Source organism: Ciconia boyciana, chromosome 4 (genome assembly GCF_034638445.1).
Source record: "Ciconia boyciana chromosome 4, ASM3463844v1, whole genome shotgun sequence".
NCBI classification, from domain to species: domain Eukaryota; kingdom Metazoa; phylum Chordata; class Aves; order Ciconiiformes; family Ciconiidae; genus Ciconia; species Ciconia boyciana.
The window spans coordinates 7,189,387-7,215,072 of NC_132937.1; the positions used below are offsets into that span (position 1 = coordinate 7,189,387).

A 25,686-nucleotide genomic window follows, 5' to 3' on the forward strand; every position below is an offset into this window, starting at 1 on the left:
GCTAGGCTTCAGTAAACAGGAGACATATTTAAAAGCCTGAACTACATTCTAATCTCTGCTACTATTATATTTATACGATTTGTAACTATACACTACCTACATTTTGATTTGTTTTCTGATCTAGGAGCTGGCTAGCAGAGAAGCCAGATCAGCAACCCAGGCCAGCTGACAGCAGTTCCACTCAACAGCTCCCTCACCATGCCTTATGCTTTTGGTTAAGCAAAGGCAAGGGTGATGGAGGCAGGAAACAAAGGAAGCCTTCCTCTGATCTAGACCAGCCTCAACACAGAAAAGTATGATTTCTAGTCCAGTCATTTACTAACAGAAAGCTACATCCTATTCTAGTTTCTCTGCATTCAACAGTTTAGTACTACATGGGAATACTAGTTCATTTATCTATATTACCAACCCATTAGAACAAATCACAACATTTGTCTATCAGAATATTTTTAAGACAAGTGTATTCTCCCTTACATCTACATTTCAATTGTTACAAGATGGCACAATCAACTTAAAACCTGGACTTTTAGAAGCACTAAGTACCTGTTAGTCTAAAAAACCATGCAATTATCTCTCCTGTGAGCATTTACAAAGTATAAATACAAAATAAAAAACACAAAAAGAAGAGACAGTATGTCGTGGTTTAGCCCCAGCTGGCAACTAAGCACCACACAGCCGCACACTCACTCCCCCCCGGTGGGATGGGGGAGAGAATCAGAAGAGCAAAAGTAAGAAAACTCGTGGGTTGAGATAAGAACAGTTTAATAATTGGAACAAAATAATAATGAATTATAATGAGAAGGAAAACAATGAGAGAGAGAGAGAGAGAGAGAGAGAGACAGAGAGAGAGAGAGAGAGAGAGAGAGAGAGAGAGAGAGAGAGAGAGAGAGAGAGAGAGACAGAGAGAGAGAGAGAGAGACAGAGAGAGAGAGAGAGAGAAACAAAACCCAAGGGAGGGAAAAAAAGAAGGGGAAAAAAAAAATTATACAACCACTCACCAACCAACACCCAGCCAGTCCCCGAGCAGCAATCACTACCCCCTGGCCAACTCCCCCAGTTTATATACTGGGCATGACATCATATGGTATGGAATAGCCCTTTAGCCAGTTTGGATCAACTATCCTGGCTGTGTCCCCTCCCATTTCTTGAGCACCTGGCAGAGCATGGGGAGCTGAAGAAAAAAAAAGTCCTTGACCAATGTAAATACCGCTTAGCGACAGCCAAAACATCAGCATGTTATCAATATTATTCTCATACTAAAATTCAAAGCACCACACTATACCAGCTACTAGGAAGAAAATTAACTCTATCCCAGCCAAAACCAGGACACAGTAATATAACCTCACCTGCTCTATTACTTACACAGAGAAAAAAATGCAGCTTAAGCAAACCAGTTGCAGATCACAAGCAAAGACCATGCCCTGAGCTCTGCTTCTATTCAGGAGGCAGAGGAGGTTGAAGTTAGACCAGTCAATAGACAACCACCTGAAACTCATTAACAGTTCACCTAGTAGGGCAGAGGCCAATTGCTCTGATTACTGACAGAAAGATTTAAGACCATCAGACTAAAGGGGAAAGGTCAGTAACTCCTTGTGTTGCAATGCTCATGGTATGGGGTGTGTAAGAATCTAACAGGTTACAGCCAAAACAAGCAAGAGCGAGTTCTCCCACTATAACCCTTCCTGTTTCAGGGAAATTAAATATTTAATTGCTGCTTGCATTTGTGCTCAGTATTATGTTCACTGTTAAAAGCTTTGACTGTACTGTCTAGAGAATGAAAAAACCCAGATATGAAAACACGTAAATACCCCCGAAGATCAAGATCTTCTACATTCAACCTAAAGTACTACTCTTACAGACAGGGAAAACAATATAGCAAAAGAAACTGAACTATCAAGGTCAGCTGTTGGCAAGACAGGGAGGGAATTTTTTTTTTCTTTTTTTACTGAAGTTGACACCACCTCTCAATGTCATTTAAGACCAGTGCACTTTTAAACTCTACAAGTTATAACTATTTTTTCCATTTTAATCTTTGTTTTGTAGTGTTGTCTCACAAACGGGGTTCGTTACCCAGTGTGCAACACCCAATACGCACACAGAGCCAAGATATCAGTTTATTTCAAGTTTTGCGCAAGACTGGGTGCTAGATGGTAGCTCCACAAAGCTAGCACCCCCTCGTTCATACAGGTACAATATTTATACAGTCTAGTTATACATATGCATAAGTAATTACACAAAGCAGTTTTCTATTGGTCTACATTTCTCTTATTTCAACTTCAAGCTACAGTGCTACTTTAATATTCTGTGCATGCTCAAAGGTGAGGGGTCTCTGCTTGGGCCGGGGTCTCTGCTTGGGCCAGGGTCTCCAGCTCGAGGAGTGTGACTTATATGTATTATAATGAGGATAGTTCGCGTGAGGGTGCTTCTTATCACACTTCTACTAGTAGTTTCAGATTGTTCCCAAAACATTTTAATTAGCTTACATACTTCTCCAGGATGTGTTTCACTCCCAAGGACAATAGTTTTAATTAGACATTCCACATTCCAGTCTGAATCCCCCTTATCAACTTTACGTAAGTCCTGGCCTTCCACCAGCTCCCGATTGACTACAGGGGGATGGGGAATGGGGGTTGCAGTCAGTTCATCACACATTGTCTCTGCTGCTCCTTCCTCCTCATGCTCTTCCCCTGCTCCAGCGTGGGGTCCCTCACACAGGAGACAGTTTTCCACAAACTTCTCCAACGTGAGTCTTTCCCATGGGCTGCAGTTCTTCACGAACTGCTCCAGTGTGGGTCCTTTCCATGGGGTGCAGTCCTTCAGGAACAGACTGCTCCAGCGTGGGTCCCCCACAGGGTCACAAGTCCTGCCAGCAAACCTGCTCCAGCATGGGCTCCTCTCTCCACAGGGTCACAGGTCCTCCAGGAGCCTGCTCCAGCATGGGCTCTCCATGGGGTCACAGCCTCCTTCAGGGCACATCCACCTGCAGCCCATGGAGGACCCCATGCCAGAGCAGGTGGATATCTGCTCCACTGTTAACCTCCATGGGCTGCAGGGGGACAACCTGCCTCACCATGGTCTTCGCCACAGGCTGCAGGGGAATCTCTGCTCTGCCACCTGGAGCACCTCCTCCCCTTCCTTCTTCACTGACCTTGGTGTCTGCATAGTTGTTTCTCTCACATATTCTCACTCCTCTCTTCCGGCTGCTGTTGCACAGCATTTTTTTCCCCTTCTTAAATATGTTATCACAGAGGTGCTACCACTGTCACCAATTGGCTCAGCTTTGGCCAGCAGTGGGTCCGTCTTGGAGCCAGCTGGAACTGGCTCTATTGGACATGGGGGCAGCTTCTAGCAGCTTCTCACAGAAGCCACCCCTGTAGCCCCCCCACTACCAAAACCTTGCCACGCAAACCCAATACAATACTGTATACAATGCTGCATGCCACTGTGTTTAAAAGTTATTTTTAGTTATCAGAGCCACATTTTTTCAAGGTACACTAAAGTTTGTAGTGTGTAACAATACATTTTGAGAACATAAGCTCTGTATTAAGCTAGATCTAAATGGAATTTAAAAGGAAAAGTGAGAATACCCTATATATTTTAGGGCTATCAGAGCAGTTGTTTTGTTTTGATTCAGAAGACTTCCTGCAAAGTTAATTTAACCGGAATTTTTTAAAAAAAATTATATAACACTGCTCTTGATATTTGAGTATAATGAATAATGCCACAGCATAGAAAGTCTTCCTGTACTCATATAATGAAGCAGGTGTCACTTTCCAGTTCCAGTGGAAGTTATCAGCATTAGATTTGTGATCTTAGTTTCTATGTATTAATGATTAGAGATTTAATTTTCTAGTGTTGATGACTGGAATCTTTAGATTCAATAAGAGATGGGAAGAATGACAAGAGACTGGGTCTCCAAGCAGAAACAGTAATCTTACTTCCATTCCCAGAATCTCCATCAGCATCAGAGCCAACCACCACACTGGGTTGGAATATTTTAAGTGAATACTAGTACTGCACTATAGACTCACCTAACAAAACAAAATTGAAGCCTTAGCTTCCCTGAGTCAGCAAAAAGCTACAGAACTCACTCAAGAAACACCAAGAAAGGGAGACGCTGAATAAGAGGGTTTTTGGAATTTAATGGGTAACAGTTCCTGACTGGAGCTATTCACAGGGCTCAAGCTCACCGCCTTCCTTCTGTATCTCAGCATTAAATGCCCTCTTGGCCTCTTAAGGGCCACATACGCTCCCCATTAGCTTGCTGCACATCAGAAGGTTCCCTGGCTATAATTAGAAGTTTATTCTCTCAGGTCTCTCCACCACTAGCTTCCAAACCAGCCCCTTCAGCTTAAGGTAAGCATAGTCCATTGCCATTTGGATACCTTAAAATAAGGTAGATAAGCATAGATACCTGTGTTCCTTATCATACTGGTATTCCAGTTTCAGGGAATATTGCACCTACTGTTAAATTTCAGTGACTCAGAACAGGCTTACAATAATCTGCAGATCTGCAATAACAGAACAAAGTAAAAGAGGCAAAAATGCATTAAGATTAATTTGAGGGAGAAATTCCACCTTATTCTAAGAGAGGCAGAAGCTACTCGAGATGCTGAAATTTGATATATATAATCCCTTCTACACTTAAGGCAAAACCTGAGCAAAACTCCTGTTCAGTACAGCTTCCTCCTTCCCCAAGGAAAGGCATCATGTAGCAAAATGCTAGGACCCTTCTATACCACGGATGACTAGCTAACATCTCAGAGCTACCTTATGAGATCAAGCCACCCCAGCATGGCCCCTCTGAAATCTGATGATTAGCAGTGGCAGCCAAAGGGGAGGGGACACTAAAATCTAGGCTAAGTCTAGCAAAATCTGTTGTTTCATCTGCAGAGTCATAGAAATAAGGCTGTATTGATATGCCTCCTGCATACCTGAGAGTAAATAGACAAGGACAGAGAAGCGAGACATGCCAAGATGGGTGCTCCTGTAGTCAATCAGGAGCTATATTAGTGCAGCGAGATGCGTCCAAGGTTGAATTTTATCCAATATATTTATAATGTCTTAAGAAAACAACAACAACAAACATTTACAACAAACAACAACAACAACAACAACATTTACAGAGTGCAAAAGTTTTACTAGGAAGGCACATAGAGCCTTGTGATGTCTTTTTTTCAAGGAAACCACCAGTACATTAATAGGAAAGAAAAAACAAAGAAAAGAGGCTTTTGCTATTCTTTCTTCATATTTGTGATGGCATCTAATAATTAGAGAAGGGCCCAAATTTTGGATTGCAGTCTGGTTTCTTACTTTTTGCAATTTCAAAAGATTTGGATATGATCATTTCAGTCCAAGCTCAACGCTGCTAATTCTTTATTATTGCCCTTTCCTCTAGTTCATTTACAAGCTGCAGTGAACTTCTCATAGACAGGTCAAGATTTCCCAAAGGCCAAAATGCCTCTCTTTAGCAGTAAGACCCAGAGTAGAAAAAAGAGGGAAACTGAGAGAAATCCCCATGGAGGATTACTCCAGGGCTTGTGGAGTAGGCAAGTTATCTTGCTCCTGGCATCCGTGAATCCCTTCATGTCTGTATGGGTAAGGCCGATACTTGTAATTCTCTCCACTTTACCTTCCTCCCCACCACTCCCCATGGTTTTCCGTGCTTCTAAGAGCTTGTCAAGCACACAGGGCAAGGAGGATCCACAGAAAAGGTCATGTAGCATTAAGACATAATATCGTTGCATTAGGTACTGAAAGAAAGAGAAAACATGTATAGTAATTCTCCCTTCCAGCTTCCTGTTCTCTTTCCTTAAATTTGAGTCCAGCTCCCCAGAGCAATGCTAAATGTTAGTCCAAGTCGTAACCAACTGGAAGGGCACAGAAATGCAGAAGGTAAGTGCCCATCTTTATACATGGTCATCAGGTCAGAGATGAATTAGACTCTACCATCTGTAAGAGGATACCAATGACTACAAGGAACTGGGACATTTGTTTTACATCTGTTTGTAATGACAGAAGCTCCAGCAGCACAGTGGTCGCATAACTCTGAATTGGGGCAGTGGTTCAATACTGACTCAGAGGGAAGTGTGCCAGCAGCACCACTGAATGTGCATTACATATGGAGGAAATTTGGACAGCAGGAAATTTGGACAGCAACTTGCTATAGCACTGTTTTGGAAATGCATGAGTCACTGTGTTTCTGGAATCTGAACCTTTCTCATGTTTTTGTTCTAGATACCCTGTCATGTTGTTTGAGAAAGCCTGAAGGACCACTGCTGAGTTAGTTTATCCAGGATCTTCATATTGGAATACTCTAATCCATCCGTGTCATCTTTCTTCCTGTTTCCAAAAAACCAGAATGCAATCCACAATTTTCGTCCATTGTGAAATATTATTGAAAACGCTTTTGTAATTGAGACTAATCTCCTTCTTAGAGCAACCCACTGAGCCTTTCACCTCAGCTGTTGCACTCACTGACTTCTCTGATGCTTTCAGATGAGGCTCCCCCACTTCTTACTCCTTCGCACCACTGTGCATACAGTATTCCTTCACCATTCTATTTCAAAATGTTTCTTACAAGACTAAACACTATGTCATGGTTTAACTCCAGTTGGCAACTAAGCACCACACAGCCGCTCGCTCACTCCCCCCCCGGTGGGATGGGGGAGAGAATCAGAAGAGTAAAAGTAAGAAAACTCATGGGTTGAGATAAAGACAGTTTAATAGGTAAAGCAAAAGCCACGCATGCAAGCAAAGCAAAGCAAGGAATTCCTTCACTACTTCCCATGGGCAGGCAGGTGTTCAGCCATCTCCAGGAAAGCAGGGCTCCATCACACATAACGGTGACTTGGGAAGACAAACGCCATAACTCCGAACGTCCCCCCCTTCCTTCTTCTTCCCCCAGCTTTATATGCTGAGCATGATGTCATATGGTATGGAATATCCCTCTGGTCAGTTTGGATCAACTATCTTGGCTGTTCCCCCTCCCAGCTTCTTGTCCGCCTGGCAGAGCATGGGAAGCTGAAAAGTCCTTGGCTAGTGTAAACATTACTTAGCAACAACTAAAACATCCCTGTGTTATCAACACTGTTTTCAGGACAAATCCAAAACATAGCCCCATACTAGCTACTATAAAGAAAATTAACTCTATCCCAGCCAAAACCAGCACACACTAACAACACTGATAAAATCACATATGCCCTCTTCATTAACTAAACATGCCAGGGGATGCCTCTGCATTTCCTTTGCTTCTCTTCTCCTCTTCTCCTGCTGACAGTTATCTCTGTCTCCAGAGATGCTCCCCCGTCTCTGCAGGCTTAGGATCCAGGTATCACTTTGAACTGCATTGATGGCAAAAGCTCCCTCCCTCCAACAAATGTCATAATTTGTCTACAACACCTTGAGTTTTTTTCTACTGCTCACACTAAAATCTAGCGCTGAACTGAATTACAATTAAAATAGTTTTATTTAATCTGATAAATACAGGTATGCGTGTGTTCTGGTTTTGGCTGGGATAGAGTTAATTTTCTTCCTAGTAGGTGGTATAGTGCTGTGTTTTGGATTTAGTATGAGAATAATATTGATAACACACTGATGTTTTAGGTGTTGCTAAGTAATGCTTACACTAGTCAAGGACTTTTCAGCTTCCATTGCTCTGCCAGGCGCACAAGAAGCTGGGAGGGGGCACAGCTGGGACAGTTGATCCAAGCTGGCCAAAGGGCTATTCCATACCATAGGACGTCATGCTCAGTATATAAACTGGGGGGAGTTGGCTGGGGGGCAGCAATCGCTGCTCAGGGACTGGCTGGGCATCAGTCGGCAGGTGGTGAGCGGTTGCATCACTTGGGTTTTTTCCCTGGGTTTTGTTCCTCTCTCTCTCTCTCTCTCTTGTTGTTTTCCTTTTCATTACAATTTATTATTATCCAGCCCACCCCTGCCAATTATTAAACTGTTCTTATCTCAACCCACGAGTTTTCTTACTTTTGCTCTTCCGATTCTCTCCCTCATCCCACCGTGGGGGGAGGGTGAGCGAGCGGCTGTATGGTGCTTAGTTGCCAACTGAAGCTAAACCACGACAGTGTGCACACACACACACACACACACACACATTTTTTAATGAGACATTCAAATACAGGTGTGTTCCAAATGATCAAAGTGCAAGAAAAATCAACAACATGGGTCTGGTAGAAGCAGGCTACAGAGGAAAGGGAAGCTTCCCATCTTGCAATCAATTACATGTATTGGATTGAGCATTTGAGCAAACAAGTCTCATCAAAGATGAGTAAAATTAAAGAAATGCACTTAGGAAGGGTCGGGGCTGAAGACTTAGAGCTCTATGACAGTATCCATCATGAGTCAGATTCACAAAGTCTTCAATGCCTAACAGGCTTTTTAGATATTGGCACTTAGGCATATTCACAATGTCTGTGACCCAGTCCTGCAGGCATCTACAGTCACCCTCAGAGTCACAAGAGTGCTCAGAGCCTACGTCACAGGTGAGAGCAAGGGAGATGCAAAAAACCTGGGGTTCTCCAGTCTTTGTCACCTGCTGACCCTGGTCTAGCAGGAATAGCCAGAGCATGCCTAGCTGTCCCTTGAAACACAGCCAGGAAGCAGATGGGTTATGTCCTGCCCACGTCCAGCAGTAAAAGCATTCAGCTGGGAGATGGGAGATTTGGGAAGCTGAATTCCCCCTTCTTTTCCATAACACATGTGGAGCAGACTTCCAGCAAAAGTTACAGTCTCTCAGAGATCTTCCTAATCACCAGCCTTACAGAAACACTTCTTTTAGTTGTCCTTAAATGTGATAAAGCCAAGCGGGTTCTTTACCACATAGAGTTGATGTCTGATTTTTAAATGGGTCTTTTTTTTTTTCATTTTATAAAACTAGTTATTTTTTTTAAACAAGGATAGCACAAAGGGCTTGATAGAAAACAAACCATACTGTGGACATACTTAGCAGATGTAATATTAAAATTGCATTGCATCACACACATGTCACTTTTTAACAGGGTCTAACATGTTTTATAGACCTGCATTTATCTGCCTGTACCATGTCCCCTCCCACTTCTGCTTATAGCTTTCCTTTTGGCTTTTATTCTAGAAGCAGTGGTGAAACGCCACTCAGCATTTATGTGTCACCTATATTGATTCATGGTTACCAAATTTTTTTAAGACTGCAGGTAACTGGGCAATAAAAAGCAGGTTCAGTCCTGGGTACCTCTGCCAACCTGCCATGGCTGCTCCAGTATATGTTCATTTATCACATGCTTCATGGGCTCTTAAGCAAAACAAAGATCAGGTTTATGACAAATGACTGCAGCACATACCCTCTGCCAACTGCTGAGTCTAGGATGGGATGCTCCCCAGTTGGCTATTTTTAGCAACTGTATGGCCTTTTATGCCTCTTAATTGCTTTAGTCATACAAAGTACATATGGAGTGAGACATATTTTGCTCTATTGATTTGTGCAAAGATTGTATGATGAGGCTGCTCTGCTTTTCTATTTGTTTCCAGAAAACCAATACTGCACAAGTAGCTGTCACACTGCCTGATTATACTCGCATGGATCTGCATCATTTGTGTGTGCTCTGTAAGACGCTGTTTATATCCATCCCAGCTGTTTATTGCTGGCGTTGATGCAGTGGTACCTTAGTGGATCTTATCTAAAATAATTTGGCTTTGCATCTGAAATCTAGCAGTTGTGCTCATCCTAAGTACAGCTGAAGGAAAACTCCTATCTAAGCCCGAGAATAGATTATTATTTGTGAATTTTATAATAATAATAATTGCATTAGAGAAAGGAACAAAGTAAATCTGTGCCCTAAATTTATACCCATTACAGTAGTATCTGAGCCCCTTGTCATTTCCATGACGTTTATCTTCACAATATCTACCTGCAGTACAGCAGCGCTATCTTCCCCACCTGACAGAAGGGAATAAACGGTGTACGTTAGCTCGTGGCTTGCATTCCCATTCAAGCCCAAGCTCCTTGAAAGTCCACACCACCTGTTTGTTGACTGACACTCTGATGCAAGCCCATGTGTGTACCAGGAAGGGAAACTCAACATCACTGCAACACCTTTTGTGCCTGAAAACGAACCCCTCCCTCCCAGACACCACCACTTAACCCTATGGCATTGCACATTCAAGTCCTCACTCCAACATGGCTAAAAAATATGGACCTAGCTGGAGGGATGTGAGCAATTCAACCAAGGCTCCCTGGAAATATGGAGGAGTGCTTACACCTTAACAACTACAATCATCTTCCTCACTTCTGGCTAATACGAAGCATAGCGAAGATGAGTATTATGTTATCCACTAGCCTGTATTGGGAGGGTGATAATCTGGGGGCATCATCCCATGTTTTCTTTTTTTCACAACATCTGAAGGTATTCATTTCTTCAGTATGTTTCTGTTCCCTTCTGAATGCTTTCAAAGGCTGAAAAGTTTACATTAGCAGCAAAAGGAGAGCTAAGGAGAATCTCCAGCCTCTAGTAGACGGGGGAGGGAACACAGTGAAAGGATGAGGAAAAGGCTGAGGTACTTAATGCCTTCTTTGCCTCAGTCTTTAATGGTAGGGCCAATTGTTCTCTGGGTACCCAGCCCCCTGAGTCGGAAGATAGGGACGGGAACCAGAATGGAGCCCCCATAATCCAGGGGGAAATGGTTAGTGACCTGCTGCACCACTTAGACACTCACAAGTCTATGGGGCCTGATGAGATCCACCCGAGAGTACTGAAGGAACTGGCAGATGTGCTCACCAAGCCCCTTTCCATCATTTACCAGCAGTCCTGCCTAACTGGGGAGGTCCCAGTTGACTGGAGATTAGCAAATGTGACGCCCATCTACAAGAAGGGCCGGAAGGAGGACCCGGGGAACTACAGGCCTGTCAGCCTGACCTCAGTACCGGGGAAGCTGATGGAGCAGATCATCCTGAGTGCCATCACACGGCATGTAGAGGATAACCAAGGGATCAAGCCCAGCCAGCATGGGTTCAGGAAAGGCAGGTCCTGCTTGACCAACCTGATCTCCTTCTACGACAAGGTGACCCGCCTAGTGGATGAGGGGAAGGCTGTGGATGTTGTCTATCTAGACTTTAGTAAAGCCTTTGACACAGTTTCCCACAGCATTCTCCTGGGGAAACTGGCTGCTCATGGCTTGGACGGGTGTACTCTTCGCTGGGTAACGAACTGGCTGGATGGCCGGGCCCAAAGAGTGGTGGTGAATGGAGTTAAATCCAGTTGGCGGCCGGTCACAAGCGGTGTTCCCCAGGGCTCTGTGTTGGGGCCGGTCCTGTTTAATATCTTTATCAATGATCTGGATGAGGGGATCGAGTGCACCCTCAGTAAGTTTGCAGATGACACCAAGTTGTGCGGGAGTGTTGATCTGCTTGAGGGGAGGAAGGCTCTGCAGAGGGACCTGGACAGGCTGGATCGATGGGCTGGGGCCAATTGTATGAGGTTCAACAAGGCTAAGTGCCAGGTCCTGCACTTGGGCCACAACAACCCCATGCAAGCCTGTAGGCTTGGGGAAGAGTGGCTGGAAAGCTGCCCAGCAGAAAAGGACCTGGGGGTGTTGGTTGACAGCTGGCTGAATATGAGCCGGCAGTGTGCCCAGGTGGCCAAGAAAGCCAATGGCATCCTGGCTTGTATCAAAAATAGTGTGGCCAGCAGGACTAGGGAAGTGATTGTGCCCCTGTACTTGGCACTAGTGAGGCCGCACCTCGAATACTGTGTTGAGTTTTGGGCCCCTCACTACAAGAGAGACATTGAGGTGCTGGAGCGTGTCCAGAGAAGGGCAATGAAGCTGGTGAAGGGTCTAGAGCATAAGTCTTATGAGGAGCAGCTGGGGGACCTTATTGCTCTCTACAACTACCTGAAAGGAGGTTGTAGAGAGGTGGGGGTCGGTCTCTTCTCCCAGGTAACAAGTGATAGGATGAGAGGAAATGGCCTCAAGTTGCACCAGGGGAGGTTTAGATTGGATATTAGGAAATTTTACTTCACTGAAAGGGTTATCAAGCATTGGAACAGGCTGCCCAGGGAAGTGGTTGAGTCGCCATCCCTGGAAGTATTTAAAAGACGTTTGGATGAGGTGCTTATGGACATGGTGTAGTGGTGGTCTTGGTAGTGTTAGGTTTACGGTTGGACTCGATGGTCTTTTCCAACCTATACAATTCTGTGATTCTGTGATTCTGTGAAAAGTTAAAATAACATAGAGTGGTTTTAGTGCAGTGCACCACACTGTTTCTATCATGTGAGAATTGCTTAACTGCGGTACACTTCAGCAGCACAATTTATTACAAACCTTGGAAGTCATTTCAGGAGCCTAAGGACCTCGTGGACCTTGGACCAAGTTTCAGCAAACTGCTCAGATGTGCAGTCACTAGGCAGATGTCTGGAAACATTTGTTCTTGCACATTTATCTGCTAATGCAGATGTCCCAATGCAAGCATTAACACTCAAGAGCATTATGTGGATTTGAAACAATCCCTGGCAGAGCTGGGTCCCATAAAAGTTATTCTGACAGATATAATCCTTCTCCTCTCCTTTGCCAAGTGCTTGCTCTGACAGGAGCCAGAGCACATCAAGCGAGACTCCTGCCTGCTTCCACTGCTTCTGGTGCTCCAGACACTACAACATCCCTGCCCAGTGCTGACTTCACTCTTATTTTCATTGTTATTATTCTAGTTGGGAAAGAAGCAGCAATGTGGAAGGGAAAGATAAAACAGGAGATAAGAGGATATTTTAATGCTTTCATCTGCACAGATGACTCATATGGGACAGGTTTATTCCTTGTCTCTCTCAGGATTAATGCCTCAAGGAGAACCCCAGCAAAATTAAGGCTCTTTTTGCTGCTGTGGAAAACACTACTTTCTTTCACCCTGCTCTGTGAGGCCTTCGAGGCAATGGATGTGAGTGTGTACAGCACATAGCACGATTGGCTCCAATCTTACTGGGGCTTCTCGGTATTAGTGTGATAAAAATAAATACCAAACGGTCAGGGCTTAATTATAATCTGGACATTCTGTGCTCCGGCAGTAGATTACAGGAGCCATTGACTTGTACCTTAAGGCACTGAATCTACTGCTGGCACAAGGATGAATCCATGTAAAGGGACAAGACAGCAAAGTTAAATCCCATGTTTCCTGCTCAGCGTGTAGGACACAAACTAAGAGGAAGTGATTTCAGTAACTGAATTCTCTGTATGTTGGAGCAGCTCTAGCTGTGGCTTTTTCTGTTCAACTCTGATGACTATTTCAAGGAGTCAAGTACTGTTTTATAGAAGATGGAGAGGCAAAAGCTTTCATTAGATAATAATTGTATTAAGACCCAAATCCTCTCATAATTATTTGAAGAGGAATGCTAAATAATTAATGTTGCAAATATCTGTTGATTTATTCTCCTCCACCCTTAATTTTGTTTTGAGCAGGAGCTGACCCTGATCATGCTCTGTGAAGAATAATTCAGAGATGCAAGAAATAAACGTGCTCCACAATCAATATTGAAGTGGGTTTCTTTTTGCTTTACTTGATTCTGCCAGTTTGAGGTTTTTGGTGACATTTTGCCTATTGCTATTTCACTTTCAAAGCCCACTCATAATTTATTTTTGTAGTTGCATTTATTTATGTGCTAGGCTATTGTAACTGCATTATATTAGTGCAGGGAGATGTGTCCAAGGTTGAATTTTATCCAATATATTTATAATGTCTTAAGAAAACAACAACAACAAAATGCTATGAACTTGTGAATAAATTCCTTCGGTTCTGTGTCACTGGAAAAAAAAAATCACAAATTTGTGGAGCTCAAACAAAAGCAACATTGACAACTGTAACAGCACAATACCATTACTAAAAATGTTGCAAAAGGCCACCCTACGGACATATTTCCATAGCCATTCTGGTTATATTAACTTTGCCTTAGCTTCGGAGTGTAGTTTTGGATGAATATGACTTACAAGTGTTACAGTAACGTCTGGAGGCCCAACTCACTGTGTTAGGTAACATACATAGTAAGGGACCGTTGCTGTTCTGAAGACTTTTCAACATAAATGAGCAGGACGTGTAGAACTAAAGGGCCAGCAGTCAGGCAGTTCATCCACCTAGCAGGAGAGTAACAATTGGGCCAGGAAAAAAACTCAGGTCTACTTCTCACCGGGTCTTTCTGCTTTTGTCTGCTCCCATGCTGTACTTCTAGTGGTACTTCTACCGGCATCCAAGCCATCTTGAAGTGGTATGGGACTGGGAGCTGCTGCCTTGCAACAGCTTCAGTGTAGATTGCTGCTTGTTTAAAGCACAGTGTCAGGGATGGGACTGTTGCCGCCAAGCAGGAACAAGCAGCAGGAACAAGCAGCAGGAACAGACACCTCAGCTGCTGCACTCTGAATGCACAGTTTTGATCATCCAGTGAAGCACATGGAGATGTACCTGGAATAGGTGCAATGACACGCATTTTCCTTCAAGCTTATCTTCTTGTATCTGTTGAAGTGTATCTGTTGAAGATACACAGATATCCAAATGTATACGGAACCAGGCACAGGAGGCTGAGTTACTGCTTTAGGTATGTAATGGGTCAAAACTGGGTGCCTTTTATACATCATCGGCAAATTCTTCGCTGTGCAACTGGTTTACCCTGTTGAAGTTCATCTCTTGAGATTCCTACTGCTGCCAGAGTTACCTCTGTTTTGTTCGCTGGTTTGACTGGAAAGCATGACCAAGAAGGGAAGAAGAGAGAGGGGAAAGCAGAAGCCAGAGGACACAAGTCCTGCAGCCCCTAAATCACTCCAACTTGCAATAATCATAAGACTTTTTAAATAAAAGTTTCACTCGGCCATGAACATTTTGTGAGTGCCCTTGAGACGTTCTTTCTTTCAGAATCTATTATTGCTCCAGAGCAATATCTGTAATTGAAACAAATAATAAAATCCAATAGAGAGCAAACAGGGACAGTTTCTTAGCCCTAAGCACAGCTGATGTCCACACAGCTAAATTTTCTTCCTGTCAAAAATAGTATGGCTGCACGCAAACTCGCCATGGGGAATGGTCTCTGGCCTGTGCTAACCCCTGACCCATGCCCAGGAATTGTTGGGGAGAGTGCTAGTCAGTTCTGAACAACATCATTTGTGAGCTAACAAATAAATAGTATGGACAATCATGTGCCAGTACCTGTTTCATGTGTGCTGGCCCCACTTAATTAACTTGTGTAGACATAGCCTGAAGTGTTTTTCTGGAATATACTATATGATCTTCTGAGGCTGTATGATACATGCTATTAAATATGTGTAAACAAAGGTATATACTTGGGTTTAAATGCATTTTAATTCATTACATGAACATGAATATTAATTTTATGTTGTTATGCTGTTTGGTGATGTCTGCTTGATTATTTCTGTGGCTAATCTTTAGAAATAACCTGTTTTTCTACTAGAACAGGTCTCATCACTCTTGCAGAAATGCTCTTGTAACTTCGATCTAAAACTGGAGAGCAGAACCCTTCACGGATCTGAACTTGCCCAGGAGTGAAGGAGTGGAGCACCACAGGTGACAATCTCAAGACACTGGCCTGAGCTTTTTGATGAATAGACAACACAGTTGAATAGAGATGTGGGAGTGAAGTATCCAAATGAGTATCATCTGTATTTAAAGGGAAAAGAATTAAGGGAGAGAAGACAGGAAACTCCTCATGCTTTGTTTATTAGAAATAAAAATGTTCTTTATCGCTCATTGCTCCCTTATTAAAAACCAAACAAACATAAGACATAGGAGCAAAAGAAAGAAAACAACTAAATGACCAGACCAAACAAAAGAAGAGATATGAGGCTAAGATATTTTGGTGGAATCTAAATTCTGCTTTCTGAAACATTCTGTGCAAAGGGTGTCAACTGACTTCAGAGGTCCAGGTCTCAAAACTACCTGTAGGACTTTGTGTCATTTTGTAAGGGGCAAATCCTATGCCTTGGACAAATGATATCAGAGAAAATCAGGAGGGCCATCTTGGCAGACTTTCTTCCTTGGTCCTCTTCTGTAGATCTTACTGCATGAGTGGGGTTTTGGCAGATAAATTCTAAATAAGCACACTAAAGTATTGCAGAGTCTGAATCTGACAGAACATTACAGACAAGTCTGAACTATTTCGTCTCTGCTAATTATTAGTAATGTATTTTGCAGTGTTACACTATGGCCATTGACTGGCTTTGTAGTCAATCAGGAGCTGGTGGAAGGCCGGGACTTACGTAAAGTTGATAAGGGGATTCAGACTGGGATGTGGAACGTCTAATCAAAAATTATTGTCCTTGGGAGTGAAACACATCCTGGAGAAATACGTAAGCTAATTAAGATGTTTTGGGAACAATCTGAAACTGCTAGCAGAAGTGTGATAAGGAGCACCCTTACGCGAACTATCCTCATTGTAATACTAAAAGTCACACCCCTTGAGCTGGAGACCCCGGCCCAAGCAGAGACCCCTCACCTTTGGGCATGCGCAGAATATTAAAGTAGTACTGTAGCTTTAAGATTGAGACAAGAAAATGTACACCAATATAAAACCGCTTTGCATAATTACTTATGCATATGTATAACTAGACTGTATAAACATTGTACATGCATGAATGAGTGGTGTGCTAGCTTTGTGGAATTACCACCTAGCACCCGGTTTTGTGCAAAACTTTAAATAAACTGATATCTCGGCTCTGTGTGCGTATTGGGTGTTGCACACCGGGTAACAAACTCCGTTTGTGAGACAACAGCTTTGAACATATGAAGGCCTGATTGATATCAAGTCCATCCAGCCCAATACTGTGCAACAGTGCACAGCAGCAGATGTTTAGGGAAAGAGTTTAAGAAACAGCCCATGTGGAATGACTCTTCCCTAGTAGACCTTTCTAAATGTGAGAAGTCAGCAGTTCTGACACTTCCTAAACTACCAGGATCCAGTGTTTAACAGTGGAACAACCTGAGGCAATGACTTCCACAATATTCTCATGTAAAGAAGGAGTCCTGTTGTCTGACACCTTATTTAGGTTCTCCCTAGTTCTTATCTGATACAAAGTAGTGAATACTTGTTATATATTCATCCTTCTCCGCACATTTCATGATTTTATAGATCTATACTTTATAAGGCCTTTTCCTCCCTCATCATTTCCTTTCCATGTTGAAAAATCCTATTCTACTTATGTTTCTCTTGTATTGAAGCTGTTACATACAAGTTCTAATAATTCTTTTTGCTTGCCTTTGCACTTTCTCTGCTTCTCTACTTGGATATAGTATCCATTTTGATGTGGGATTGCCGGCATTCAGGAATGTGTCATAATGATATTTGATGGATTGTTCTCGATTTCTTTCCTAATAGCATTCCTAGCACTCTGGTTGGCATGGTGATCTCTCCACTGAGCACTGAGAGGATGGCTTCCCAGAACTATCCACCGTGACCCTCTAATCTCTTTCCTGATTGGTAACAGCTCATTTAGAACTATTGACTCCAACCCCAGATGAAGCTACAGAGAAATAAGCCTGGGAAAGTCCCATCATTTACTAAAGCTGCTGATCTATATGAATGTTAATTGCAGTTAAGAGTCCTGTTGGGTCAATACTAATTAATTAGCATGCAAGTACTACTACACACTAATGATAACCTTACTAGTGCACACAAAACTTTTAAGGAGGATGGGCAAAACACTGAAGATCAGGATTTCTGGAAGAACCAGAAGAAAACAAAGAAATGAACAGGCCTTTAACTTGGTCTTGATGTTCTCTGTTGCTCACTGCTCTCAATTAAACAAACAAAAAGACAAAAAAGATACAATTAAAAAAAAGAAAGAAAACAACTAAATAGCCATACCAAACAAGAGAAGAGGTGAGAGGGTAAGATATTTAGAAGAGTTTAAATTCTAGAAAGTAGTATTAGACTATTCAAAAATGTACATTTAATGAAGGGATAAAATATAATTTATGAGCTTGGTCTGTTGCTTTCATTTTACTCAGGTACCAGTTCAAAAATGTTCTTTAGTATAGACCCTGTTAAGCATATGAGTAGATCTGACTTGACATCAGTGGGTTACTAAGGTGGTTAAGAATGGTGAACATCTAAGAGCCTTGCTGCTAGGGACAGATATCAAGCAAAGCCTAGACAGGAAAAATGTCTCTCTTTTTTTTTTTTACTCCATCAAATGGGCATATATTTACCAGCAATTCTGCTAGTGCCAGGAAGTCAGAAGATACTACAAAACTCTCACAGTACCAGGAGAAAATTAAATTTAGAAGCTCTGATATTCGTGTTGTATACTTAAAAAACCCCCTCCAACTGATGCTGAACGTGATTTCTATTTGTGTTTATAATCAAACATCCTCCATCCCCTCTGGAACTTACTGCTCCAGATGCTCTCCAATTAAGCACCATCAGTTTGACATTTCTGCTATGCTGGGCATTGTTGCTGCCACAGATACTTTATTATTTGTTAAAGATGCTTAAGCATGCGGGGTTTTTTTCCTCTTGAGTTTTATACCAAAACATCCTTTTTTGTGTGAAATAACATATCTGAAGATGCAGCACTTTTACTAACACAACCCTGGAGTAATATAGGGTTTTTCTAATCTAAGTACTAATTCAGGCTGAAAGTGCTTGGGTTGGCGTGCTTCCATAGTTAATACTTGTCCGTATATGAAGGCCCAGAAAAGCCTTCTGAATGCCTAGAACAGTGCAGAGCTAACCTAATCCCTTAAATTGTGCTCAATTGAGGGTTTCCAGGACAGCAAGCCTAGTGGTGGGAATAAGGTTGCAACAGCAAGGCAATATATCCCTTGTGCAATGAGAAGTTTGGAGAGGAACCGGGTGACTGATTTCTTTCCTGAACTCTGGCAGAGATGCCTTTTCCCTCAGGAAAGCTACATCTCAAGGGTGAAACAGAGATGTTGAAACTGCAAGACAATAAACCGTGATTAATTTCTCTTGTTGGCGAATGCTGTGCTGCTGCAGCCCAATTTCCAGGTGTTTTTAAGTGTTATCACTATCTTGCTTACATTCTTCTGGGAAGAGGTCCATTTAAATTAGACAGCACAATCTCTTCGGTCTCTAATTTACTGCATAGGGGTGTGGATCAGGAGAGCTGTTTGCTGCTTAGCCTGAACAAGATTAACGTGATGCTTTGGGGTTGAAGAAAGCAATTACAGCAATTGTGCATGGAATGTTTGCATTGCTTGGATTCTGGTTTTTCTAACCATCTTGCAATTTTGGGGATGTTATCTACTCCTGATTTAAGACCTTGTGAACAATCCCCCACTTTGTGAGGAGCAGAGCAGATTCCACACTTTACTTTCAGCAGCAGTTCTCACAAAGATAAGCCCAGTTTTTGTCATTGCCAGGTTGTGCTACAATTTATTCCATTACTTTCTGCATTTTAAGACAACACTGGAGTTTCTACCTCCATGAGACCATCCCAGAATACTCGCACAGGAAAATGAGTTCTGTAAATTACACTACAGTTACATAAATAAAGGGTAGTTTTAATCTTTAGACCTGCCCATTTTGATTTGTAGCTGGGATGCTTCTTAGGGGTTGAGGTAAAATCAGGAACTCCTGTATAGGCTGCTATGTAGAGAGCTTCTTTATATATTCTATATGGATCTGCTTTATATCTCTTTTTAGACCATATGCTTGAACTGAAGATACAGCATATTTAGCAAGGCATTTCCATCTCTAGAACTTGTTTCTCTTGTTGATCTGCCAAACCTGTTATTCAGCCCTTAGGATATAATACAAAATGAAGGTGTTTACAGAATTAGAGGGTGAAATTGCAGAAAAGTTTATGCCTGATGCTTTGAGTGTGGGAAGTGCCGCTCATCCCACCTGCAATTACATAGAAAACACAAATGTGCTCAGTGGCATGAGTGCCAAGTTTGTGCCCAGCAGCACTAATAACACTGGTGAAAAAAGTTGTCTGTTTTGTGGTAAATGCTGTTAAAATAAAAATGCAGTTATGCAGAAAACTTTTTTTTTCCATGTTGGTCACTATTTTCTTTCCAAATAAAAGCTTTTAACAAGGAAAAAGATTGGTTTGAGTTGGGCTGAAACTCAATTTCTCAGTTCTTTTGCAATTTCCCAACACTCTTAAAGAGGTGGAAGGGGCTTTTTCCTTGTTAAAAACAAAAACAAAACCAAAAACAAAACAAAACAACAATTTAAAAAAGGGCCCCGTATTTGCAGCAGATAACCCCTTCCCAGCTCTGTCGCAGGCAGGCCGGGGCACTGCTGCGGTTGGAGTCTCCGTGTCCGGCCAGGGTCGGGTGCCACCGACACCCGTTTCGTCCCTCCCTGCTACCTGCTGCTGGTGTTTGTCAACCCGGCAGCCCCTCGGGGAGCCAGGCAGGCCACGAACCGCTGCCACGGCCCACATCGCCTCAGGACAGGGCCGAGCAGGCAGGTGGAGGCAGAGCACAGGCGACCGCCGAGACGGCGGTCGGCGCCGGCCCTGCGGCAGCCCCACGACCACGGGAGCCCGAGGGGACCCGCGCTGAGGGGCGGGCGGGGGGCGAGGCCACCGCCTCAGGCAGGCGGAGGCCGGCAGGAGAAGGATGGAGGGCGGCCGCTGAGGAGGGGGGGGATCCCTGCCCTCCCCCGACCCGCCACGGCGGGGCGCAGCGGGGCTCGCTCCGCGAGGGCGGGGAGGGAAGCAGGCCGCCGTGTGGGCGGGCCGCGGCGCGATTGGTCGGTCCCAGACGGCTGTTGAAGCGCGGCCGCCGGGTGGGGCGTCACAGCGGCGGGTAGGGGCAGACAGAGCCGCCGCCAGCCCGCTCCTTTCCTCCCCCCGTCGCCTGTCTTAAAGCCCCGGGTGGGCGCTGCAGTAGTGGTAATAGCACAGTGTGGGTGGTGGCTGTGGTAGTGCTGGGATCGCTGGTTGCGGGCGCCATTGGTTCGGAGCGCCTCGCCGCGGTTGAACCGCTCCGCTCTCGGGTTGAGGCTGTCACCGCGCGAGGAGGCGCCGCTGCTGCGCCTGATGCCGGGCGCCCGGCGCTGCTAGCATGTTTGACAGGACGCGGCTACCCTTCGTGGCGCTGGACGTGGTCTGCGTGGTGCTGGGTAGGTCGGCGGGCCGCGGAGGGGGCGAGGGAAGCTGTCCCCGGGGCGCTCCGCTCCTTCCCCGCATGTGTTAATCGCATGCTAATCCTCCCTGCTAATCGCATACTAGCTTCTCCTCGGTGCTAAACACCACCCTGAGCGGGTCTTCCAGCCTGTGTCTTTGTTGTGCCTGCGAGTGTGTGTCTATGTGCTGCTTTCACTGCTGCCTGCCATCGCTTCACGCACACACACCCCGCCCCGCCGGGGCCATGGGGCTGGCCCCCAGCGCGGTCCGTAGCAGCAGATGGTGGGGCGCTCAGCGGGTCTTGCCGTCAGGCCGGGTCGGGTTGCAGTAGAGAGCAGATGAGTCTCGGTTTTTCTCTTTCTGGAGGCCCTTGAAAATTGGTAAGATTATTAATAATATTCAAACCTCAGCTAAGCGATTTTAACACAGCCGTGCAGGCTGTAACTCGGAAGGGAAGAGTCCTGGGGAGGGAGCTGCTGCTGCTTATCCACTGACATCTGGAACTCCCTCTTCTTTCTACTGTCCTTATTCTTCCTTCCCTAACCTCTTCTGTTGGCTAATAAACCGGATGTGGCAAAAGCCTGTACTGGGAATATAGGTGTTTGCAGCCTGAGGTGTGTTACTCTTGGTGGTTCAGAAAGCTGCCATGAAAGTGGTCGGGATCATGGCGGTCACGGGAAACATGATTCATTCTAGTGTCAAACAGCAGTGGCACAATAGGTATTATGCACTAGAGAAAAGATTCAAATCACTTTAAGTTTTGAGTTGTATGCAGTCTCAGTGAAACTAAACTAATGCTCTAGGTTGAGGTTTAAAGTAAAATGAGGTATTTATTAGAACATCATGTTTGTGTCCTCATGTTTGTGTGTAGCAGTGAGGGACACGTGTAGAGGTAGGAGTGATACTTCGGTGCCGTGATGGTCATGTGTTGAACCATAACAACCACAGCACGCTGCCACAGCACTGCAAATGCTTGTCTTAACTAGTCCAAATAAGAACACCTTCCTAATGTTTCTTTCTTCTGTTTCAATCTCTAGCTCTGTTAAAACTATATCATGGCCTGTCAATTTGCATTAACTTTCTCATTCTATGTAATGACATGGTGTAAGGAGTAATGCTGTTGGTTATCAATCAGCAAAGGGAAAGCTTTACTCTGTAAAGTGTTGTGACTCTTCTCGACCTCTGGCTGTTGAGAGCCAGGAAGTGTCTTCAGTATCTGAAGGTCTACTTCTTGGTCAATCATAAGAAGTGTTACTTGATCTTGGTTTGTTGGATGCTTGGTTGCTTAATCAAATGAGAGCAGTACTTCAGTAATAAATCTGAGCACTTTCTTGTCATGTTCAGTGGGTGGTGTTCAGTCAAACAGGTCTGGCTCATGAAGTCCCTCTTGGCTGAAGATGTCTCCAGCATCAGTATGAACATAATGAGTAACTTTTTCATCTTGCTAGATGCTTCAAACAGCAATGCTACCTGCAGCTAAATGGCATTAAAGAACAAAATTATGGTGAATGATGTGTTGCTCTGAATAAATGTTATATAGGATAGAGCTTTTGGAGAATGATAGTGGATCCATGTTGTCCAGTAGGAGCAATCTTTATTCAGATCAGAAGTTTTACTAAGCTATGCTGTAACAAGGCTTACATTTCCATGCTATCTTCATGGCCAGTAAAGCAGTTTTGTCTGTTCTGATAATTGCCATTACAAAAATCTTTATGATCAGGCAAGAGTTTACACTATGCATATACCTTGGTCATTTTGAAGCATATGTGCATATTCTAACATAAGTAGAATCTAACATAGGTAGTAACACACCTTCCCCTGCCCCCATGTAGCATTTGTTGAACAGCTCTGGTCTCAGTGCTGTTCAATATTTTCATCAATGACATTGACAGCGGGATCAAGTGCACCCTCAGCAAGTTTGCAGATGACACCAAGCTGAGTGGTGCAGTTGACATGCCAGAAGGACGGGATGTCATCCAGAGGGACCTGGACAAACTGGAGAAGTGGGCTTGTGTGAACCTCATGAGGTTCAACAGGGCCAAGTGCAGGGTCCTACACCTGGGTCGGGGCAATCCTCAGTATCAATACAGGCTGGGGGATGATGTGATTGAGAGCAGCCCTGCGGAGAAGGACTTGGGGGTACTGATGGACGAAAAGCTGGACATGAGCCGACAATGTGCGCTCGCAGCCCAGAAGGCCAAACGTATCCTGGGCTGCATCAAAAAAAGCGTGGCCAGCAGGTCGAGGGAGGTGATTCTGCCCCTCTTTTTCTATCTTCCATGAAGATAGCATGGAAATGTAAGCCTTGTTACAGCATAGCTTAGTAAAACTTCTGATCTGAATAAAGATTGCTCCTACTGGACAACATGGATCCACTATCATTCTCCAAAAGCTCTATCCTATATAACATTTATTCAGAGCAACACATCATTCACCATAATTTTGTTCTTTAATGCCATTTAGCTGCAGGTAGCATTGCTGTTTGAAGCATCTAGCAAGATGAAAAAGTTACTCATTATGTTCATACTGATGCTGGAGACATCTTCAGCCAAGAGGGACTTCATGAGCCAGACCTGTTTGACTGAACACCACCCACTGAACATGACAAGAAAGTGCTCAGATTTATTACTGAAGTACTGCTCTCATTTGATTAAGCAACCAAGCATCCAACAAACCAAGATCAAGTAACACTTCTTATGATTGACCAAGAAGTAGACCTTCAGATACTGAAGACACTTCCCTGGCTCTCAACAGCCAGAGGTCGAGAAGAGTCACAACACTTTACAGAGTAAAGCTTTCCCTTTGCTGATTGATAACCAACAGCATTACTCCTTACACCATGTCATTACATAGAATGAGAAAGTTAATGCAAATTGACAGGCCATGATATAGTTTTAACAGAGCTAGAGATTGAAACAGAAGAAAGAAACATTAGGAAGGTGTTCTTATTTGGACTAGTTAAGACAAGCATTTGCAGTGCTGTGGCAGCGTGCTGTGGTTGTTATGGTTCAACACATGACCATCACGGCACCGAAGTATCACTCCTACCTCTACACGTGTCCCTCACTGCTACACACAAACATGAGGACACAAACATGATGTTCTAATAAATACCTCATTTTACTTTAAACCTCAACCTAGAGCATTAGTTTAGTTTCACTGAGACTGCATACAACTCAAAACTTAAAGTGATTTGAATCTTTTCTCTAGTGCATAATACCTATTGTGCCACTGCTGTTTGACACTAGAATGAATCATGTTTCCCGTGACCGCCATGATCCCGACCACTTTCATGGCAGCTTTCTGAACCACCAAGAGTAACACACCTCAGGCTGCAAACACCTATATTCCCAGTACAGGCTTTTGCCACATCCGGTTTATTAGCCAACAGAAGAGGTTAGGGAAGGAAGAATAAGGACAGTAGAAAGAAGAGGGAGTTCCAGATGTCAGTGGATAAGCAGCAGCAGCTCCCTCCCCAGGACTCTTCCCTTCCGAGTTACAGCCTGCACGGCTGTGTTAAAATCGCTTAGCTGAGGTTTGAATATTATTAATAATCTTACCAATTTTCAAGGGCCTCCAGAAAGAGAAAAACCGAGACTCATCTGCTCTCTACTGCAACCCGACCCGGCCTGACGGCAAGACCCGCTGAGCGCCCCACCATCTGCTGCTACGGACCGCGCTGGGGCCAGCCCCATGGCCCCGGCGGGGCGGTGTGTGTGCGTGAAGCGATGGCAGGCAGCAGTGAAAGCAGCACATAGACACACACTCGCAGGCACAACAAAGACACAGGCTGGAAGACCCGCTCAGGGTGGTGTTTAGCACCGAGGAGAAGCTAGTATGCGATTAGCAGGAGGATTAGCAGGCGATTAACACATGCGGGAAAGGAGCGGAGCGCCCCGGGGACAGCTTCCCTCGCCCCCTCCGCGGCCCGCCGACCTACCCAGCACCACGCAGACCACGTCCAGCGCCACGAAGGGTAGCCGCGTCCTGTCAAACATGCTAGCAGCGCCGGGCGCCCGGCATCAGGCGCAGCAGCGGCGCCTCCTCGCGCGGTGACAGCCTCAACCCGAGAGCGGAGCGGTTCAACCGCGGCGAGGCGCTCCGAACCAATGGCGCCCGCAACCAGCGATCCCAGCACTACCACAGCCACCACCCACACTGTGCTATTACCACTACTGCAGCGCCCACCCGGGGCTTTAAGACAGGCGACGGGGAGGAAAGGAGCGGGCTGGCGGCGGCTCTGTCTGCCCCTACCCGCCGCTGTGACGCCCCACCCGGCGGCCGCGCTTCAACAGCCGTCTGGGACCGACCAATCGCGCCGCGGCCCGCCCACACGGCGGCCTGCTTCCTCCCCGCCCTCGCGGAGCGAGCCCCGCTGCGCCCCGCCGTGGCGGGTCGGGGGAGGGCAGGGATCCCCCCCCTCCTCAGCGGCCGCCCTCCATCCTTCTCCTGCCGGCCTCCGCCTGCCTGAGGCGGTGGCCTCGCCCCCCGCCCGCCCCTCAGCGCGGGTCCCCTCGGGCTCCCGTGGTCGTGGGGCTGCCGCAGGGCCGGCGCCGGCCGCCGCCCCGGCGGGCGCCTGTGCTCTGCCTCCACCTGCCTGCTCGGCCCTGT

At 44.9% G+C, this 25,686-nt stretch overlaps 1 protein-coding gene across 1 annotated transcript in view; it reads right to left on the bottom strand.

Annotated features, from left to right (window-relative positions):
- The window catches only part of LOC140650769 (phospholipid phosphatase 1-like), a 75,236-nt gene extending 50,044 nt beyond the window's left edge, over positions 1–25,192 (bottom strand). Inside the window, exon 1 of the mRNA XM_072859505.1 lies at positions 25,016–25,192. Within this exon, the coding sequence (XP_072715606.1) occupies positions 25,016–25,073 (58 nt within the window). The 5' untranslated portion in view covers positions 25,074–25,192. The remainder of the gene's footprint in view (positions 1–25,015) is intronic.
- Positions 25,193–25,686: the final 494 nt, after the last annotated feature.